The sequence below is a fragment of the Melanotaenia boesemani genome, chromosome 9, assembly GCF_017639745.1.
Source record: "Melanotaenia boesemani isolate fMelBoe1 chromosome 9, fMelBoe1.pri, whole genome shotgun sequence".
Lineage (NCBI taxonomy): Eukaryota > Metazoa > Chordata > Actinopteri > Atheriniformes > Melanotaeniidae > Melanotaenia > Melanotaenia boesemani.
The window spans coordinates 2,603,789-2,617,641 of record NC_055690.1 but is presented as its reverse complement, the minus strand read 5'-3'; the positions used below and the strand labels follow the sequence as shown (position 1 = coordinate 2,617,641).

The window sequence follows — 13,853 nt, the reverse complement described above, 5'->3', positions numbered from 1 at the left end:
TAAAATCTAATCTTAGGCTGGGCCGTTCAAGGACTGGTTCTGAAGCCACCCCCCCAGTTTTTTTTTTATTTTTGGCCTTCTGCTAAGAAGCATCCCTACAGCATGATGGGGCTTCAATGGGCACTACTAATCTTCCAGTAACTGGAAGCACAGGAAAATAAAACAAATCCGGGCCAGTCCACTGGGAGCCATACATGTCTAGAAAATATTTCCTGCCAAGCCACAAGACAGCTGCTGACATACCTGAAATCCCTGAAGCAGCATTAGCATGCTGAAACATGCTAATGCCCCCTTTCTGATCCAGTTGTCTTGAGTTGCCCTTCTTTTAGCAGAACGTAGCTCATCATCTGACCTCCTGTGGTGATTTGCTCCATTTACAGATGACTCATGCATGCCAGGACGTACTCATGGAGATGCTGCTGCTCTGTCAAGTGAACTTTAGCTGAGACTTGCCCTCTGTGAACAAGCCCCTCATCCCTGCAGATGTCTGGCTGAAGCTTCAGACATCCCATCAGCCCTCAGTCACACGGCTGCCTGGAAGCATCCTAAACACACAGTCTTGTTGCATTTCATGCTCCTGCTTTTTTACTAAAGAACATCTGAAATCTTTGCTTCAAGAACACTATGAAAGGGAATGTTTATATGTACAGAGAAATGTAATCCTTCAGCCCTTTTTGTTCACCGTCTGATCAGTGTCGTACTCACCTTGTCATCTTGAGCTTCTGTTGGTCACTAGCTTACTGTTTCCCTCATCATTTCTATCTGAACTTTGTCTCAGATGGTGGCTAAATCTGGTACAATGCACCTTTGCTCTTCTGAGACTAAGAAAAACAACAAAGACAAAATTCTACCTTTATTTTTAGATACTGAGGTCATTCATGCATTTCAAGTATTTTTAATCTAAAAATATGAATGTAGGTAAATATGTAAATACACTTAAAAATACACCCAAAAAGTTAGAGACATTTAGCCTTCAGGTGGCCCAAATATGTGACCCTTAGAGTCAAAAAGATTTCTAAAATGAAATCTTTTGCCTTCATGATCATTTTTATTTATCAAATAAGTATAGTTAAATTAATGTAGATTGTTCAACACCACGATCTTCACTTAATTTCAGACTAAAGAGGATAAAAGGTGTAACAAAATATGGGAGAAGGTCACAAGTAAAGTCATGTGATAAAAGTTTCTTCATCTCAAACAATTCCTTGAACTAATGCGACGGCTCCATGCGATGCTGTGGTCTCAGTCTAATGATGTCTAAAGGTGAAGAGGATGATGAAGAGGACGGTTTACATGCAAGCTGTCATAACAAGCTGTCCTTGATAGTTATTCCTGTTATGTGTTTTTTATGTAGTCATGTTTTCTTTCTGCATCATGATGACGCTGACAGTGGTCAGTCTTCATTACTGTTGCTATGGAAACCATCCCCACCCTGATTGTTGTGGTCAGGCTTCCTTTTGCTCAACTTATCGTTTCCAAAGATAGATGAAAAACACAAGTGACCAGTGGGCCAACAGAGACGTGGCAGCTGGAAGGAGGAAGATGAAAGCTGAGAGGCAGCGGAAGTCTTCGTGTGGATTGTTGTTCCTTCCAAATGTTCCCTGTGGACTCCAGAACGCTGACTGGCCGTCGTGAGTCAATGAGAACTTCTGATTTCTGCTCACAAAAAAAAAAACAAAAAAAAAACACAACTGAATTTGAATATTTTTTACCTGCACTGAAGTGTTTGTAGTTTTCCTACTCCAGCAAAATGGGTTTGAGAAGTTCCTCCACCAGTAACACCAGTCCAGTAACACCAGTCCAGTAACACCAGTCCAGGAACACCAGTCCAGCTCTGGGACTGAGTGATGAGTGGAGGATGTGCAGCTGTGACAGACACACGTGTGGACTGGGATTTAGTTAATGAGCCAGAGGGAGGAGCTGGACTTTAAAAAGGGTGTGTAGAGGAGCGCCTGCATGTGATCATGGAGGTCAGGAAGCTTGTGTTGGTCTTGGTTCTGGCGTGTTTCAGGCTGAGCGAGGCTCACTTCAGCAGCGTCAGAGTGCCGCCGCCTTACTGGGCAGCCAAGATGCAGCTTCCTGCAGCAGTGGAGGCCAAGCCAGCGATGCAACCTGAGAGAGAGCGCGCCAGCCGGGTCGCTCAGCAGACTGCCAGCTTCCGTTCAAAGTGGATCCAGCCTGCAGGAGAACCGCTCACATGGAAGTTTCCAGAAGATCCATTGGCGCCAGTGAAGGAGCTTCCTTTCCATTTCCAAGTGCAGCAGCCGGTGGTGCCAAACCGGGTGGCCGTGAGGTGTGGGGAGAGTAGGGTGCAGGTGGAGGTGAGTCAGGACCTGCTGGGTCTCGGTACGCTGATAAATCCAGATGAAATCACACTCGGAGGCTGTCCAGCTAAAGAGGTGGACCCCTCGGCTCACGTGCTGATCTTTGAATCTGAGCTTCATGACTGCGGCAGCACACTGGAGGTATGAAGCTCTTCATTTAGAAGCACATCACTATTCCTTCAATGCAATGTTAACCAGACTTGATGTCTTCTGTCCTTAGATAAGGGAGAAGGGATTTGTTTATGCCTTCAAGCTGTTCTACAAACCCAAGATGTTGGGCAAGGGTCCCATCATAAGGAGCCAGAGTGCAGACATCAGAGTGGAGTGTCACTATGCAAACTGAGCAGGAACCACAAGAAGCGGCACGACTCTGCTGTGGGACTCTGGAAACCAGATCTAGGATGGAAAATAAAATGCTTCAGACTGCTAACGCTCTGGTCTCTGGTTCAACTCATTCTGTTATGAGTGTCAAGTATCTTTACACCTGCGAAATAACAAGGAATGAAATCTTCTTGCTTTGCATTTAATTTCCTTGACGCATCTCATCAAATGATTCAGTAAAAGAGAAATCTGGTTATCACATCACAACCAAAACTCACGTTTACCTGATCACTGAATTTTGTTCCAACGATTGGTGCAGGCATCTGAACGGTACTTGTGTACTGACATAAACTCAACCAGTTCGGGTTATTCTTGAAGAGCATCAGCTGATTGTACAAATATTGGCATAATGTGCAAATGATGCATCTGGCCCTTAAGTCTAAATTGTGGATTTTACATTAAAATCTCAGATAAAAGCATTTAATCGTGGTCAATGTGTAAAATATTGAAGGTCCCGGTGGAACCCTCAGATGGTCTGGAAGTGAATTGAGACTGGAAGATGCTGACTAGAAGGCCCCGTCCCCAGTGGGGGAGTTTAGTCCTGGGGAGGAGGCTTCTGAGCAGAGGGAGCATGTTGTGGTATGAGCAGCTCCTTTTAGATGGCATGACTACAGATACACTGGTGGGTGAGGGGTTTCTTATTGTAACAGTGGATTTACAAATGAGCAGTGACACATGCTGACATGCGCACACACACACACAGCCCTTAGACTGGCAAGAAGTCAAAAACTAGATGATTAGGTGCTGATGGTGGTAGTGATAATTAATCTCAGCCAACCAAGACCAGAGGAGGCAGGCTCAATTAGCTGGGATGCACAGGGTACCCCTGAAACCCCACCCATCACCCACAGGCCACAGTCTGTTTTGGATTCTTGTGGTGTGGGCAAGGAGCCAGTGGAGGGAATGTAAAACTTGTGCGATCATGTTTGGTCTTTGTGAGTAGGCTTGCTGCTCTGTTCTAAACAGACTAATTCTAACAAGGAGTGAAGGGCCAGCCTGGAGGAGATGAAGGCACGGGCAAGATTTCAGGGACAGCTAGGATGAGTGATGAGCAAGAAGTTTGAGATGAAAGAATGAAGTAGTCAGTGGAGGGGTGGGAATCAAACCTGACAGCGGAGTGGGATGTCCTCTTGAGAAAAGAATATGGTTGTGATGGAAGGAGGCCGGAGCTGGCGGGGAGTGCCACCCAACACAGCTGTTAGAGAAAGCTCTGATTCAGCTGGGTCTTTATCTCCTCCAGGATTTTCATACCAACCAACAAGCTAGCATTTATTAAAGATCAGACATGATGGTCCTCATTAGCCTCTATATTTCTTACTGTTAACCATCCTTACAGTTCACTTTGTAAGGTTAAATGATCAGCTTATTAGGGCTTATTTTCATCTAGCCAGCCGTGTGGTATACCATGCTGTAGCATGTAATGTCCCAGCAGTACGGACAGTATTTTACGGTGGCCGACAGGTACAAACACGCTGCAAATACAGAAACGTGCTGCATAAACGAAGAAGAAGAAAATGCTGCAAATTCACTGACGCAGTGGAAGTTTCCGGGTTTCTAGGGCCCGTGGTGCGTTTTCACATGAGACAGACAACGTGACAAGAACAGAACTTTGTGGGAAGTTTGAGCAGAGCACAGGGAGAGAAACTACATCACCAAAAGTTTCTACTGAGCTTACGCCAGTAACTTAAAACAGCTGATCTTTTTCTAATCTTGTACAAGACTGAGACCAAATGTAATAAATAAATAGATAAAAATGCCTTGATGTAGATTTTTTTCTGTTATGTTTTTTCTCCACAATAATTCATTAATTCAACTTTCAGCTGCTCACCTCCTTCCTCAGGGGCCACCTGGACACAGGTGGAGGGGAGGGGGACATGTTCAGGTGGAGGGGAGGGGGACGTGATCAGGTGGAGGGGAGGGGGACGTGTTCAGGTGGAGGGGAGGGGGACATGTTCAGGTGGAGGGGAGGTGGACATATTCAGGTGGAGGGGAACATGTTCAGGTGGAGGGGAGGGGGACATGGTCAGGTGGAGGGGAACATGTTCAGGTGGAGGGGAGGGGGACATGATCAGGTGGAGGGGAGGGGGACATGGTCAGGTGGAGGGGAACATGTTCAGGTGGAGGGGAGGTGGACATATTCAGGTGGAGGGGAGGGGGACATGTTCAGGTGGAGGGGAGGTGGACATGTTCAGGTGGAGGGGAACATGTTCAGGTGGAGGGGAGGTGGACATGTTCAGGTGGAGGGGAGGGAGACATGATCAGGTGGAGGGGAACATGATCATGTGGAGGGGAGGGGGGCATGTTCAGGTGGAGGGGGACATGTTCAGGTGGAGGGGAGGGGGACATGTTCAGGTGGAGGGGAACATGATCAGGTGGAGGGGAGGGGGACATGATCAGGTGGAGGGGAGGGGGACATGGTCAGGTGGAGGGGAACATGTTCATGTGGAGGGGAGGTGGACATGTTCAGGTGGAGGGGAGGGGGACATGTTCAGGTGGAGGGGAGGTGGACATGTTCAGGTGGAGGGGAACATGTTCAGGTGGAGGGGAGGTGGACATGTTCAGGTGGAGGGGAGGGGGACATGATCAGGTGGAGGGGAACATGATCATGTGGAGGGGAGGGGGGCATGTTCAGGTGGAGGGGGACATGTTCAGGTGGAGGGGAGGGGGGCATGTTCAGGTGGAGGGGAACATGATCAGGTGGAGGGGAGGGGGGCATGTTCAGGTGGAGGGGGACATGTTCAGGTGGAGGGAAGGGGAACATGATCAGGTGGAGGGGGACATGTTCAGGTGGAGGGAAGGGGGAACATGATCATGTGGAGGGGAGGGGGGCATGTTCAGGTGGAGGGGAGGGGAACATGATCAGGTGGAGGGGAGGGGGGCATGTTCAGGTGGAGGGGAGGGGGACATGTTCAGGTGGAGGGGAGGTGGACATGTTCAGGTGGAGGGGAACATGTTCAGGTGGAGGGGAGGTGGACATGTTCAGGTGGAGGGGAGGGGGACATGATCAGGTGGAGGGGAACATGATCATGTGGAGGGGAGGGGGGCATGTTCAGGTGGAGGGGGACATGTTCAGGTGGAGGGGAGGGGGGCATGTTCAGGTGGAGGGGAACATGATCAGGTGGAGGGGAGGGGGGCATGTTCAGGTGGAGGGGGACATGTTCAGGTGGAGGGAAGGGGAACATGATCAGGTGGAGGGGGACATGTTCAGGTGGAGGGAAGGGGGAACATGATCATGTGGAGGGGAGGGGGGCATGTTCAGGTGGAGGGGAGGGGAACATGATCAGGTGGAGGGGAGGGGGGCATGTTCAGGTGGAGGGGGACATGTTCAGGTGGAGGGAAGGGGAACATGATCAGGTGGAGGGGGACATGTTCAGGTGGAGGGAAGGGGAACATGATCATGTGGAGGGGAGGGGGGCATGTTCAGGTGGAGGGGAGGGGAACATGATCAGGTGGAGGGGAGGGGGGCATGTTCAGGTGGAGGGGGACATGTTCAGGTGGAGGGAAGGGGAACATGATCAGGTGGAGGGGAACATGTTCAGGTGGGGGGGTCTGGCAGCATGTGCTTCGGCTGCTCTCGTGTCTGTTCGGACATGCGTGACTTATTTTTAGCAGCTTGCTAATCGTTTGCCTTCCTTGATTATTTGACTAAAACAGTGAAATGAATAAAATCCAGAGTTTTCTTCAGAACTAAAGTTTAGAAGAGACAACAAGCTGATGTTCCACAACTTTCCATCAGATGAACTAACGGACCACCTCGCCTCTGGAAGAACTGGGTGACCTACTGTCCACCCCTCTGTTCTCTCCAGTCTCAGCTTTTTCCTTTTCTTTTTAAACTTCCTGATTTTTGAGGCATCCTGTCATCTTACCATCCACTCGCTGTCTGTTGCTGCTCCACAGCTGAAGGAGCAGGTGGACTGAACCATTTAAGGGAAATATAGAGGGGTGGTGGGTGTTTAGAAATGTTTCCATAACAAAGAAATTGATACCAATGCATTGTCACTAAAATGTTTGCGTGATTGTAAGTTTATCATTCACTATTAGATATATATATAAGGAAATGAGTTTACATCTATTGCCTTCCATCTACTCTGTCCTCCATCTGTTGTCCTCCATCTACTGCCCTTCATACTCCTCCCTCCACCTACTCAAAGTTTTTCATGAGTGCTGACACCTGTAAATGGAGTCGATGTAATAGGGGGTGGGATTAAAGAAGTTTCTCTTCTTTTTACTCCTGTTCGAGCTACACAAGTATATATGTATGTACATGTTATAATGAGTATTTCCTTTGTTTTGTTTTCTCTACCCATTGCAGGTATTATAGACATATAATATTGTACAGTATATATATTTTTTCTTTTTATGTACAATATATTTATTTTCAATGTACCATATATTTGTTTTACAATGTATAACACATTTATTCCTATGGCTTGAAATAAAGAAATCAAATCAAAAAATAATTTTCTTGTCTTATTTTGCAGCAGTCTCATGACGTTTAATGCCTCTGAACTGGAATAATTTAGGGATGCAGGTATGACACAGGTCTTCAGACAGGTGGGGACAGAAAGCTGCAACACAGATAAATACAAGATTTCAGTAAATATCCTCAGCTAACTCTGGAACACAGTCTCTAAGAACCATGCTGGAACTCATCAAGCCAGCTGCCTGCAGATATTCTGGAGGCTGCATCTCCCATCAGCAGGGAGCAGGATGAGGGGCTGGCTGGAACTGGTGTGATAGGTGTCGCTGTTGCTCCTACCTTACAGTGGCTGAAAAGTCATTGAGCCGCGTTGCCGCGGTTTGGACTGCTGATGCCTGCAAACCTGGAGACTTGTCACAGACTCCATGCGGCGTTTAATGACCGCTGTAGAAATAGAGACATATAGTGCAGCAAATGTGGAACTAGGTGGGCCCAGGATTGCCAAGACAGGTTTGTGATCTGTGATGAGAGAAAACCTTCAGACATAGAGGTGCTTGTGAAACAAAAACGATCCCTAAAGGCGGATTTATGCTTGAGCGGCGTCCACGTGCGGTCGGTTACGGCGTAGCTGATGCTGGTGTGTTTGCTTTCGCACTCGAGCGTAGGCTAGGGGGTGCGCGTTGTTTTAGTGTTGTGTTGCAGTTTCTCCTCCTAACCTGAAGGTGGCAGCAGGGGTGGTATCAGCCCGTAAACTCACCAGGTCGAAGTTCTTGTGATGGTTGACTTCAGTTCGGTAGGTAATTTCTGTTTTAAAACAACAGTCGCGTCCAGTATGGTTCAGTGTCTTTATTAGCTTGTGGAAGAAAGCAAAAAAATAATTCAACCAGCTTCTAATCAGCTTGATCCACTGGTTGTTGTTTTTAAAATGGTGGTCACCACACAAATTCAGCAAAAAGATCCAGGTATCTGGCAACATGTGACCCCAAACTGACCAATCACAAGGGAGTACCTCTGCGTAACGCTCTGCGTAGCAGGGGTGCACATCAGGTCTAGGAGAGGTGTGCGTTGAGCCTACGGTGGTTACGCAAACGCAGACACCACGGGAGCATAAATCCGCCCTAAGGCTTTTGTCTCTATTTGTGCATATTTGCTGTCAGGTGTTGCTAATAAGTGAGATACTGCAGGCTTCTCCTCATTTTCCATCACATGTTAAATTGCTGCTCCGGTGCCATAAGGTACCACATCAAAGGCTAGCTTCAGTGTTTTCGAGTATCATGATGGACTACGGCTGTGCTCCGTAATAGCACATAGTCTTTTTTTTGTTTTTAGAAACTTGTGTAAAGGGTGGACAAGTTGTTCATAAATCTGCCATAGCAGTCCACCAGTCCAAGGAATGAATGGAGTTCTACAACTTTGATGGGACTTGGAGCATTCACACTGGAGCATTCCACTTCGTCCTGAGTGGGATGAAGCCCCTCACTGTTCATTATGTGACCCAAAGATTCCACTCAGTCCAATTATAAATGTGCATTTTGCCTGATGCTCCTCTCTCAAACCTGCTGTAATCAGGATGTCGTCCAGAAAGCATGTCACATGATCGATACCCTGCAGAATTTGGTCCACCGCTGACTGTAAAATAGATGGCGGACTGGAGACTCCATATGACAGTCCATTGTACTTGTAGAGCCCCTGACGTGTTTTAACGATGCTGCTGATAAGCATGGGATAAGGCCAACTTTGTGAACAACTGACGTCCTGCCAGCGTTGCAGAGAGGTCCTCCGTGTTTGGTGGTAGATACGTTTCTTTCTGGTTTACATCTTGCCAGCCCATTCACTAGTATCAGCCATTTTTGATATGATGCCCTTTCCCCGGCTTTGTTTAGGGCATATGATACAGGACTGTCTCACCTTGATGAAAGCCTTGAATCCTTAAATTCTAGGCTGATTGTGTCCCTCTGCACCTGCAGGACTTCCTCTGAGTGTAAATATTATTTAGCACTAAATAAACTGCCACAAATCTCACATGTATCTGTACATATTTATTTTATAAATTAAAACAAACAACTAAATTACAATTGTAAGGTTTTACTCCCTCAAAGTTGCAGAATGCCAACATCCACCGAGGTATAGCACCAGAAAAAAGTGGAAAAACACATCCAACTCCAATCTTAACTGAGTTCAGGGTTTTTACTCACATGTCACAAACATCCAGCATCCACTTCTCGCTTTTCTTTCTAAGTATATAAAGTCTAAGGCCTAAACCATTTAGTTACAAACAGGAGTGTATTCACAATTGTGACCCATAAAAACATTCACTACAAACAAACTTACACTACCTCCCCACAAAATACACAATTACATCCCTCTTAAACCATTTACTTAAACCAACAAAACCACTTAAACTATCAAAGCAAAGCTGAAAATAAATTACTACTGCCCTGACCTCCCCCCTCCCCTCTGGCCACTTGGTTAGTGCCATCCAAGCAAGTTAAGCACACCAGGCTCTGGTTAACAACACTCATGGGCGCAACTCCATGATAGTGCTGATCTCCAAACCACCTCAGAGAGAGAGATTAGAGATAAACCAACACATATACTGAAAATAAACCAGATTAATGTATTAACCAACCAAATAGGATCCATCTTTAGTGGATCAATACTTTAACAAAAACCAAAGAAAAACAAATAAATGGCATCAAGGTGCATGTAGTGTATGTGTGTGTGTGACCACATACTGAGCACCTGCTTAGTGAGGGGGTGTCTGCAGCTCTCTCACAACCATCAGTTAGCAGACGCTTTTCTCCAAAGAGATTCACCCTGCTGGGATTCGAACTTCAATCTCCCGCATGGGAGACGGACTGAAAAATCTCTGGCATGTCTTCCCTTCTGACACCGTGATGACAGCATCTCCACCTGCTGCCACTATTCTGTCTTTCTGACACCAGTAATGTCCACACCGTGTCCACCAATTAAACATCTTTACGTTTGTCAGCGTGGTCCATCAGGATTTCTGTCTCACACCCCAAAAAATCCCCCTTCTTCCCTCTTTTTCCCTGCCAAGCCATTGTGCAAATGACGTGATGAATATGAATCCTAGGCGTTGACCTGACCATTTATAGCCACCATGTGGGCGGGGCAAGGCGTTCCCTCACGTGCGCCCGCTTTAGAGTTGATTGTGATTTATAAACGGAAACATGCGTGGGACGTGCGTGCGCACGCTTTGATAAATCTGAATGTTGAAGTGTGCACTTCCGCCACTTGTCGTCTGCTTTGCTACACACTGTTTAACAAATGAGGCCCCTGGAGTTACTCATCGGTCGTTTAGCTTTTTCCAGTCCTTTCTCTTTGTCATCTGGGTGAGGACTTTATTTACAGACCCACTTTCTTTGGTTTTCCCAGAAAACTCTAAAGTGTTGCATGAAACCATCTCCAATCTGGATCCGTTCATTTTAAAGAGGATGACTTCATATGAGTGTGTGATGTGCATCATCCTGACCATTTGTGAAAAAGATATTGCTCCATTAAATTAAAAAAAGACATTTTATTAAAGTTTTTTTCTCTGTTCCTGACATTAAAGGGTTATTTACAGCCTGAAAAGAAACGTGCAGTCTTCGACTTTATCCATCCATTCAATGCCACACTGTTGCCTGGCAACAACCTTGCTGTGTTCGCCATCATGATGGAGGTATGTGCAGAGCATCTGGCTCATATATCAGCTGTTTTGTAAAATGGTGCTCAGTCTCCGGCACATCTATTTCTTCCTGGAAGATGATGGTTCCCCTCTGTCCTTCCAGTTTTTAATAATGTGTTAGACAGAACTCAACCCAACTCAACCTTGTCGTAGTGTTTGCTTCTCCTTAGATGTTTTCTTTTCTTGATGCAAATGATGGGGCCCTCCTGAAATAGACTAACATCTTTTCCATGACCACGAGATGCGTTTTTCCACATGAAATGAGAGGCTGCTCACTGCATTTTCTAGGGTTGCAGCTCAGTTATTATCATCCATGCAGGAATTATCCAATGGGCAATGATGAATAGTTAAATCCAGGAATAGAACTTTTTTAATAGACAGGCAGTGGTTTTTAGAATTATATATACGTATATAAAATGATAAATTGAGAAAAATTATTGTGATTTATTAACTAAGAACAGATGCCATGTCACAGCTGATGCGGTTCATTTGTACGTTCACCTGGTGTTTGGGCTTTTTTTTTATCCTGTGTTTTCTGATATCGCATCAGTCTCATCAAATCAAATCAAATCAAACTTTATTTATATAGCACCTTTCATACATAGAAATAGCAACTCAAGGTGCTTTACAGAGAGTAAAATCCCCCAGAACCCCAGCCCAAGAGCAGCAGCCCACCCCCCACCCCTTCCCATCAAACACACACACAACACAGAGGGTAAAAGCAAGTTAAAAGGACCAAGGAAACGCTGTCATAAATTCTGGGGTCTAGTGGTGTGGGGAAACACTGAGATAAAACACTGTAAAACCAAATCTAAAACAATCTAAAAACCAACCCTGGGTATAAAAGTAATATTGCTAAGAGCCATAAAATAAGAGAACCCGTGAAATAAGAGAAAACAAAATGATAAAACAAATACATAAATGATAAATAAATAGAAGCTGAATACAGCCTGTGTGTTAAGAATAAAGAAATGAATAAATACAATAGTAATAATAAAAGTAATGATTAAAATGCTAAACTAAAAAGGTGGGTCTTGAGTCTGTTTTTAAAAATATCCACACTAGGTGCTCCCCTCACGTCCTCAGGCAGGCTGTTCCACATACAAGGGCCTTAGAAATAAAAGGAGGACTCGCCGTGGGTTTTTGTTTTTACTCTGGGAACAGTTAAAAGGCCAGTACCAGAGGACCTGAGGGGTCTCGTGGGCTCATAAGATAAAAGCAAATCAGATAAATAAGGTGGGCTAAGACCATTAAGAGATTTAAATACCAATAAAGGACTCTTAAAATCAATTCTGAAGCTGACGGGGAGCCAGTGCAGAGACTTTAAAATTGGTGTAATGTGGGCCCTCTTTCTGGTCTTTGCCAACAGACGTGCAGCTGCGTTCTGTACAAGCTGCAGTGTCTCTGCACTGGCTCGAGAGAGAAACGAACTGATGCGGGAGATGTTCTTTAGATGATAAAAAGCTGTCTTAGTTATGTTTTTAATATGCGGCTCAAAACTGAGATCTGCATCTAAAATCACTCCCAGGTTTTTTACTTGATTAAAATGGTTGAGTGCTACTGTTTTCAGTTTGGCCTCCAGTTTCTCTCTCTCAGCTTCAGGTCCAATCATTAAAACTTCTGTTTTGTCCTGGTTGAGCTGCAAGAAGTTTTCTGCCATCCACCCTCTGATATCTAAAATACAATCTAACAAGGCATCAATGGGCCCTTGCTCATCAGGAGTCACGGCAACATATAACTGTGTGTCGTCAGCATAGCTGTGGAAATTTATGCCGTGTCTCCTGATGACATCACCAAGAGGAAGCATGTAAAGATTAAAAAGGGTGGGGCCTAAAACTGAGCCTTGGGGTACACCACAGGTCAGTTTATAGCTCTTGGACGAGGATTCCTTCATGCCAACAAAGAACTCTCTATCTGTTAGATAGGATTTAAACCAGTTAAAAACAGTACCAGTGAGGCCAACCATGTCATGGAGTCTGTTTAAAAGAATAGTGTGGTCAACTGTGTCAAACGCTGCGCTGAGGTCAAGCAACACTAAGACAGAGACATCGAACACCAGAGTCTCCACTCCTGTCCCTTCCTTCAAGCATCACACTGCTCCACCAAGATGAAACATTAGAGTCCAATCAGCAAAGTAAATAAATTTCACCAAATACACATCCACTTATACTTGTACATTTTTGTTTGTTTTCTGAATGTTTTTTACCTGCATTGAAGTTTTTGTAGTTTTCCTACTCCAGCAAAATGGGTTTGAGAAGTTCCTCCACCAGGAACACCAGTCCAATAACACCAGTCCACCAGTCCAGGAACACCAGTCCAGGAACACCAGCCGGGTCGCTCAGCAGACTGCCAGCTTCCGTTCAAAGTGGATCCAGCCTGCAGGAGAACCGCTCAGATGGAAGTTTCCTGAAGATCCATTAAAGCCAGTGAAAGAGCCTCCTTTGCATTTCCAAGTGCAGCAATCACACTCGGAGGCTGTCCAGCTAAAGAGGTGGACCCCTCGGCTCACGTGCTGATCTTTGAATCTGAGCTTCATGACTGCGGCAGCACACTGGAGGTATGAAGCTCTTCATTTAGAAGCACATCTCTATTCCTTCAATGCAATGTTAACCAGACTTGGTGTCTTCTGTCCTTAGATAAGGGAGAAGGGATTTGTTTATGCCTTCAAGCTGTTCTACAAACCCAAGATGTTGGGCAAGAGTCCCATCATAAGGAGCCAGAGTGCAGACATCAGAGTGGAGTGTCACTATGCAAACTGAGCAGGAACCACAAGAAGCGGCGCGACTCTGCTGTGGGACTCTGGAAACCAGATTTAGGATGGAAAATAAAATGCTTCAGACTGCTTACACTCTGGTCTCTGGTTTAACCCCCCATCCCAAATACAGTGCTGTAAATGGAATTGTCTCCTCAGAGCTTGTCACCTTTTACCTGTTTCTAGTGATTTGATGCGCTCTAATCTCGACACAGCCCTGTTTAGTCAGGAGCTTTTAGGGGAGCCTCATTTACGGCAGCACATCCAAACATTCTGCTACTGAAT

At 45.6% G+C, this 13,853-nt stretch overlaps 1 protein-coding gene across 2 annotated transcripts; it reads left to right on the top strand.

Annotated features, from left to right (window-relative positions):
- The first annotated feature begins 1,941 nt into the window (after positions 1-1,941).
- Positions 1,942-13,628, top strand: LOC121646177. 2 transcript variants are annotated; one of them, XM_041995065.1, is made up of 3 exons: positions 1,942-2,382; positions 13,291-13,373; positions 13,453-13,628. In XM_041995065.1, exons 1-3 carry the CDS (start codon positions 1,965-1,967, stop codon positions 13,573-13,575), a joined length of 624 nt encoding a protein of 207 aa, XP_041850999.1. In that variant the 5' UTR covers positions 1,942-1,964; the 3' UTR covers positions 13,576-13,628. The 2 variants fall into 2 exon arrangements, with proteins under 2 accessions (XP_041850999.1, XP_041850998.1); XM_041995064.1 differs by lacking the exons at positions 13,291-13,373; positions 13,453-13,628 and adding an exon at positions 2,545-2,752 and having other exon boundaries at positions 1,942-2,465.
- The last annotated feature ends 225 nt before the right edge of the window (positions 13,629-13,853 follow it).